The 8,263-nt window shown below is 41.7% G+C and overlaps 1 protein-coding gene across 1 annotated transcript; it reads left to right on the forward strand.

The window, feature by feature from the left end:
• The first annotated feature begins 721 nt into the window (after nt 1-721).
• gsx1 (GS homeobox 1) lies at nt 722-6,053 on the forward strand. The gene is made up of 3 exons (XM_088638814.1): nt 722-790; nt 4,295-4,768; nt 5,024-6,053. The coding sequence occupies exons 2-3, from the start codon at nt 4,387-4,389 to the stop codon at nt 5,371-5,373; spliced, it is 732 nt and encodes a 243-aa protein (XP_088494940.1). The 5' UTR covers nt 722-790; nt 4,295-4,386; the 3' UTR covers nt 5,374-6,053.
• The last annotated feature ends 2,210 nt before the right edge of the window (nt 6,054-8,263 follow it).

Here is an 8,263-nt window from a genome sequence, read left to right on the forward strand (position 1 = left end):
GGAATAAACCTATTACTTGTTCCTTTGCAGCCTACGCATGCTGACGCAGCTACCCACCTGAACTACTTTAGTCAGTATGATGTATTTAGTAATAATAACATAGGTTCGCTTTCTAGGTATGCAAACGGAGACAAATTGACCTTTGAATCGAAGGAAATACTTTCGAGACCATACATTTACCCGACACAAATCTTTGATTTGTAGAATTTGAACTGATGTTGTATTACAATTTAAATACAGTGTATAACGCCACCTATTATTACTGACGCTTTTGTGAAAGAAAACGTGTAATTGAAATACGGTGCTCTAATTAAAACATTCCATATTGAGGTTAATTCTGCGCTTCTAGTTGAACGCAAGGTGTCCAGGAAATGGGTAGGAACGGAACAGCATCAGCCGGTAAACAGGACAAGCGCACGGCACAAACACTCGCACTGAATTAAATAACCTGTTCGCAAGTGGATAATGTTACTTACAGAAACATTAAGAAAATAACAGGCTCTTACGATCGTGTTTATGGACCTGCTGCTTGTTAAAGGACTTAATTGGCCGGGGTTTTGTTTTGTTGTTGTTGTTGTCGTGGTGGTGGCGGCGGTAAAGAGGACGTGGTGACCAAATTATACCTTTCATTGCCGTTAAGTGGTATTGCCTGTCTCGTGCGGCGCACCCTCCATCAGAGCCTGGATGAGCTACACAAATACGGGTCATTATGACAGGGGACTCATTCAGCGCGCCGGGCCGGGGAGGTGCTGATTGGAAAAGCGCGTCGGCAGTGAGTACGCGTGCGGAGGTAATTATCTGATACTGCTTAAGGATGGTGCCAAGCCGCCGGTGGCCCTTGTCTCTGATAGTATGGGGGGGGGGGGCTGAGAGACTCATCACCCGGGAGAGATGATTTGAACTGTCACAACCAACCCAACAAAATATCGGAAGTTATTTTTGTAGGGGGTCTGCGGTCTGGTGTCTATTTCAGGTTAGATCCAAGAACAAATGATAAAGAAACTCTTTGAATTAGTATAAAGGTAATCGAGCTATCAAATTATAATAATAATAATAATAATAATAATAATAATAATAATAATAATAATAATAATAATAATAATCGATTCGATTCGATTTTTTAAATGTTTGGTTGATTTTTTTTTTGTCTTAAACCAAAGAAACGAATAACTGGCGGCAGTCTCCTTACTAGCTCAGTGATACATGTGAGCGATAAACTGTATTTACTGTACCTAGAAAGTGTAAGAAAAACGCACCGCTTTTGAACTAATGGGTTTTTACATTTACGACTGAAACAATTTCACCTCATCGTATATACTATTATTGCAAACGTTATTTAAAATATTTTGTATATTCTCCATCAAAAATCATTCTGTGTTAAAGCAGACCTATAATATAGATTATGTTACAGAGTATGCAATTCGTGCTATCTTTGCAGTCACGAACAAAATATGTTTTCTACTCCAACCATTCTTAATATGTCCACAGCTTAAAACATTGCATCAGGTTGTCTTCTGTCTCATACAGTCATGAGCACCAAATAATTGTTTCTTCTCGTGGGTGAAGAATTGACAGAATACTCCCATACCTCTGCATGCAATCGCCAATAGAAAGCGTTCTGAGTTTCTAGCCTCGTTGATGCGTCAAAACCACAGCAATACAACCGCTACCGGAATATTAATATCATAGTAGAACTGTTACACCGAGCAGCACAGGGCTCTGTCTCGACCACCTGAAATGTTTGTGTCTGACACCAACAGGCATTGGAAGGAGTCCAAGACAATTTCTTCCCGTGGCTGGTGGTGAGTTTAAGTGAGTAGTAAAAGTGCTGCGACAAAGGGTTTTCCACTTTGTGAAAGCTGTGCTCACCTGAAAGGCAGCACAAGGTCCTTCTACGCAGAGCTGACTAGTTTGACGTATCGATCTCTTTTTAACTGCTTTGGTTCGACAAAATAATCGGCTTTGGGGGATATTTTTTTTAAGAAGAAAGAAACCCCATGAATACCGAGCTGACGGAAACTGTATATAAGCTTATTTCCACTGCCACTGCGATGTACGCGTGTAAACGTGTGAGGAAAGTAACGTTTTAAAAATGCAAAGATATAGATCATATAGAAGGAAAAAAATTGGTCAACTTGGTGTAGGCGGTGGTAGATGTATCAGTCGATTTCATGTGGATGTTCATTTTCTCATTCGAGCGTTTGATGTCTCGCATAGACTGGCTACGACACAAAACGATTTTCAAATAACACGCAACGCAACACAGCATAACACCAGAGCAACGAAATTTAAACCTTCTGTATTCCCCAGGAACACGGTTCTTATTTAAAAAAAAACCCGAAAATATGTTTCTGTCACGCCAGCACCGGGTGTGTTTGGTAACCAAGACTGAAACAGCGAATTGTATTACTATTTCTTTTTCTTTTTCGTATGTATTTCAAATGTATCCCTTTTGACGCGGTGAAGTATATAAAACGCCTTACGGCTGAAAGCAGGAGAGTGGTCTGAACTATTTGGGCGGAGGAGCAAAAACTCTCAGTACAAAAACACATTCCATTGTTTACTCGAACATTAAAAAGTGCCATTCCTTTGAAGTCCCTGTTTAGTGGCTCTAAAGTGAAAGAAAATGTTTTCCTATTACTTAATTCAATCATAGCGAGGAGGCTTGCTAAAAAGCCCACGGATTTGGCCTGAGTGTGACAGAGTTCTCTTTGTGTGTCCTGAGCCTTCCCTGTCGCACACTTTAATTCGACTCCCTTTATCCGCCATTCAGAACGTTCTACAATGACATTCAATAAGGTCCAGGCACTGAAAACCTGGTTATTTTTATATATTCTTCCACGTACCCCGGGGGTCTGCTCTAGGGAATTATTCCGTTTTTTAACCACACTGCCTGGTTCTCGGTGATTGCTGTTCTTTTCGACAATCACAGTAAAAAGTGTAAAGGCTACAGGTCCCTCAAAATAACCATTAAATAACCCATAGAATAGTACAAAGGTTTATTTTGTTATTACACTGAACAGTACTTCGAACACATATGGGCGTTTAAAAATACAGTCGAGAAATATAAATTGTATTTAGTACACACACAATTTCTTTCTTATAATATCTGATCTATATTTGAGACAGCAAAGAATTTTAGCAGCACACATTTTACATGTCAGACAGCTAAAGCAAACTATATTCCTGCAATCGCTATAATGCAATGATAATAACTTCATAAATGAAAATGATCGTTATAAGGAAGTAGCTGAACCTCGCTCTTACTGGAGTTTTAATCCAAAAATAATTAACCTTATTTCGGCTGTGCATAAAACATATTTTTAATCTGTATAATATTGAAAAACATTTTGCTCTGTTACTAAGGTGAAGTTCACTGATGAAAATAAGACAGCGTATGATAATCCATTTTATTAGACGCATTAAAAAATTAAGACTAGCCTGAATCATTCTAACAACGGGATATCCCTGAATCTTTGAAATAATCATAAAAATCAGTGGAATGCAAAACGGACGGATTTTTCTTCGTCGTAGCCAGAGAAACGTCCATCGGACGCAGTTGCTAAAATAAGACGATGAAAACAAACACGTCGTTTTTCAATTCTTTTCGTCTCAGAACACGCGCAAGCTGCCGTCAGATGAGTACAGAGCATTTCAAATCATGTGTTAACGGAGTTTCAAGACAGAACACCTCTCCGTCCCCATTGCCCTCCGGTGACAAAACAGGGGAAATATTTCAATCGATGCAAAGCTTCTGCCACATAAGGAATCGCAGTGTTCCGGACTTGCACCCACCCCTGTTGTGCTCAGAAGAACGCAAGCCATCAGGTACTGTAGGTGTGCAGGAAGAATACTTTCTGAGACACTGAGTGGGGAGACAGCGCTGAGAAAGGTGGGGTCCTAACGAGCCCCAGATGGAGACAGGATAACACCTAAATGGGAGCTCTACCAATTAAGAACCCAGAGGCGTAAAGCCTAGGAAAACAAGCCCTGGATGGGAAAGAAAGGGGAGAAAAAATATTTAATCGTTTTGAAATACGAAAATAAAAAAGGGAGGAAAGACTGCCGGGGAGGGGGGTGGGGCGCCTCTTACGGCGTGGGTGGGGCTGACAAGAATAGAGTACATTATGCAGTTCATTTAGTTAACAAGTGAAATAATAGGGAAGCGTGCAGTGTGAATGCCAAGAGAAAAGCCACAAAAAGCCTATTGAGGGCTCTCAGCCGCTCATGGCGTAACCATCACATGGGTAAACTATGCTCTGACTATTTAAACAAGACCACTTTTCGCTTTCAGCACCATTCTGCTGTCCAGCCACGTTGACAACAACGCGGAGAGGGAAAGAGAGAGAGAAAAAGTGAGAGAGATAGAAGACGAAGTTTGCAAAGATGCCCAGATCGTTCCTTGTGGATTCCTTGATTCTGAGGGAGGCTAACGAAAAGGGGACTGAGAACAGCCCGCCGCTGTTTCCCTACGCCGTGCATCCTCCGCACCCTCTTCACGGGCTGTCCGCCGGCTCCTGCCACTCGCGCAAACCTGGACTGCTGTGCGTCTGTCCCTTGTGCGTCACGGCCTCCCAGCTTCACCCGTCTCCCCCGGCCATACCGCTGCTCAAGGCCTCTTTCCCGGCCTTCAGCTCCCAGTACTGTCACTCGGCGCTCGGGAGGCAGCACACGGCGTCCGCGGGGGTCAGCATCAACCACGGCGCGGGCATCTACCAGGCGGCGTACCCTGTGCCAGATCCCCGGCAGTTTCATTGCATCTCCATCGGTATGTACCTAGACCTTTACTGGCGAGTCATTCGTTTGCGTGATCTGCTGTTCTGTTTGCGTGCACGGAAGGCGAAGGTGTTTGAAACAGGTCATTTGGTGTGTGCAGTGGACGCATGCATGTCAGGGCTAAGGGTGGGAGTAATTGTATTCTTGAACCGGGTAGTTAAAGTTTTACCGTGGTGCGACAACAGGTGTTCTGTTTGCTGCATTGCCAAGCGCAGGCTAACATTTCCCCCCTTGGTGTTTTGTGCAGAGAGCAACAGCAGCCAGCTCCAGAGCAGCAAGAGGATGCGCACGGCGTTCACCAGCACGCAGCTCCTGGAGCTGGAGAGGGAGTTCTCCTCCAACATGTACCTGTCCAGACTGCGGCGCATCGAAATCGCCACCTACCTGAACCTGTCCGAGAAGCAGGTCAAGATCTGGTTCCAGAACCGCAGGGTCAAGCACAAGAAGGAGGGCAAGAGCAGCTCGCACCGGGTAGGCGTCAACGCCTGCAAGTGCGCCTCGCTGCCCTCGGCGCGGTGCTCGGAGGAAGAGGAAGACCTCCCCATGTCCCCTTCATCTTCGGGGAAGGACGACAGAGACCTTTCCGTGACCCCTTGAGCACACGCCTGTCCCAGGAAAGCTGGCCGGCGACCCTACCTGTGGAATTTTAAATTCCGAACTCTTTCACTACGCAGCCAAAACTCACCTGTACAGACTTTCTAAACCGTAACTTGTATATGTAAAAAAAAAAACAACAACAACTGGTTTATACCTGCTATACGAAGGATTCCTCTTTCGTAAGACCAGACTGTAGCTTGTTAAATGTGTGATATTCTTATATTGCTTTATATCTGTGTACCTATCGTAAGTTGGTAGTCTTTTGAAACGCGATTCATCTTTACCGAGAGTTGCCTATCCAAATGATTTCAAGAAGATCGCCTAATAACGGTCTGTAATTCCAGATATGATATCCTGTACATAAAAAAAACAGACACATTTGTTAGCGTTCTATATTTTTGGAAACGAATAGTCGAGTATTTTGTATCAATGGTGAAAACTGTTTAGCTTTACTGAAATGTTTTCGAGCGTCTCCTTTGACGGAGATGGGAGATGACGGTATTTTTACTGAACTGTGAAATGCGTTCAGAACGATGTACACTGTTGCCTTGCTTTTTCTCCTGATGTTTCTTTTTCGAAATAGTTGTGTAATTGTATCGTCAATGTAATGGAAAATATTTATTTATTTATTGAAAGAAATAATGCTGATGTTAATAATAAAATAAAATATTTCTTAGAAACCCGCGACTCGTTCGTCTTTTCCGGCAAGTGCTAGCCACGACCGATGAGCAAAGGGTTAAAGAATTTAAGACATTTCCACTCGTTCTTAAGGTAGGAGATGTTTTCTGGAAGTAAATATTTGGATTGCAAACAAATAAGGTAAATAATTATCAGGCAATCTGCCTTTAAAAAAATGGTGCATTATGAATTTTAAAATCAATAAATAACTAAATCTTAAAACATACACTTTCCTAATATTTTACAATAAGACCATATTAAGAATGCACTGGATAATAGTAATTTATTAATGCTTTAATACATTTAATAATAGATGTCAACATAAATTGTTTACTACGTGTACAGACATGCATGTGAACGTTTTTAATTAGTAATTTCGAGAAAGTTTCAGAACTGTGCATAGGAAAGCAACACAATGGAATCCACATTTCCGATGCACTAAAACAGTGACATTCCTTTTTAAACATACACAGCTAAACATACACAATCCATCAGGTAAGAGAGGACAGTGGGAGAGATGAACATGGAACAGAGACAGTGAATGAGCACCGTCACTCAGGGAGAAATACAGTACAAAGCTCAGAGTCAAATCATGCAGCTACGAACTGTGATTTAGAGGATTCTTAAAACAGCTGATTTTCTTTATATGGATATGTACGTGGGTATTTCTATAGAAGCAGTCCTGTGATCAGCAAATATTTCCCCTGATTGGACTAAATTATTTAAATTGTTAAAAAATGACCTGAAAAGAGAAGTTTCTGTTTATTTTGGTGAGGGTAAAGGCTCAAGTGCTCTGTGGGTTTTAGTTCCTTTCTGGGCAGGTGAGAATTATAGGGTCTGGCGACCACAGTGTCAGAACTGACCACTTTGCATACAGTCAGTGGAAACACCTAATCTGTGTTTGCAGTTTCCTTTAGCAAAGCACCATTAACTGGGAGCCATTATTAAGCTCCGCTCCTTAGAAAGGTAAAAGAGTCAATAGTACAGGCTCTGCCTTATCCCTGGTTTGCTGTGCTTCATTCAAGCTGGGAAAACCTGGGAAAACTCTTTTACCAAAGCCGAAGACAAATGGAAATATTTAGGATAGGAAGAGAGTCTATAAATCCTAGTCAGGAAAAAGCGAGTGTCTCCATTTAATTCATGCTCATAGCAAGTCTGTTACTGTATGTCTGAAGTGGGTTTATCTTCCTGCTGCAGTTTGTGTTTGGAATGCAATGAGTCCCACTGAAAATTGGATCTTTCAAGAAACAGCTTTGCTTGTGGATAGACTGGTGTATCAGTAAAGTCAAGCAGTTTCTTCACAGCTTTTTTATAATATATTTTTACCTCTTCTACTTCCAGGTACACTTTGCTTTACTCTCCTCTGTTACCCTCATGATCATATTACCAGCTGAGTCAAATTGACAGTAGGAGAAATAGCAACAACAGCAACAGAAACAGCCACTGCAACAATAACAGCAGATGCAAGGGCAACAACAGCAACACAAAGTTGAATTTCTCTGACAAAATCATGCTCAAATGATTGATTTCTGAAGGTATTTACAGTATTTTGCAAATGCGAATATATTCTTCCTCGTCATCATATAGATAAACATTCAGACTCTCTTGTAGAGCCTCATATAATGAGCCATAAAAGAGACCCAGGCTGTTTTCAAACCCCATAACCAAAGTCTGCTGGCATTGCTTTTGCTGCACGTTAACACTGCAGTCTCCAGCTAGCTAGTATTCGACAACACATTGAGCAGGCATGTTACCATTTCAGCCAGAATCATTGTCAGGCAACATCTTGCATGAACATATTCTGTAGGATTATCACTGTTTGAATGGGTTTCCTCACATATCATGTTAAATTAAAGCTAATGACAAATAAGAACATGGCCATGAAAACACACATCTATATGAATAAATATACAGAGCTGTTAACAAACACATACACATACCCCTCCCCAGAATTGTGATGACTGGGATATTACTAATTCCTAACTCCCTGTCCTATACATATATACTACCACTACTTGACACCAAACACTCAAGCCCCTGCATTGAGTGAAATGAGAATCTCCCAAATCTAAGACAGACAACAGTCACGAGATCTATTGACTACCCTTTCACGTGTCCTGTCATTTCAGGATAGAAGTGTTATCGGCTCAGAGATCGCTAACAACAACAAAAACATCCAAGAGACTCTACAGGGCTGTTAAAGGCTCTCCCT

Source organism: Lepisosteus platostomus, chromosome 7, assembly GCF_059453375.1.
Source record: "Lepisosteus platostomus isolate fLepPlt1 chromosome 7, fLepPlt1.hap1, whole genome shotgun sequence".
In the NCBI taxonomy this organism is placed as follows: Eukaryota; Metazoa; Chordata; class Actinopteri; order Semionotiformes; family Lepisosteidae; genus Lepisosteus; species Lepisosteus platostomus.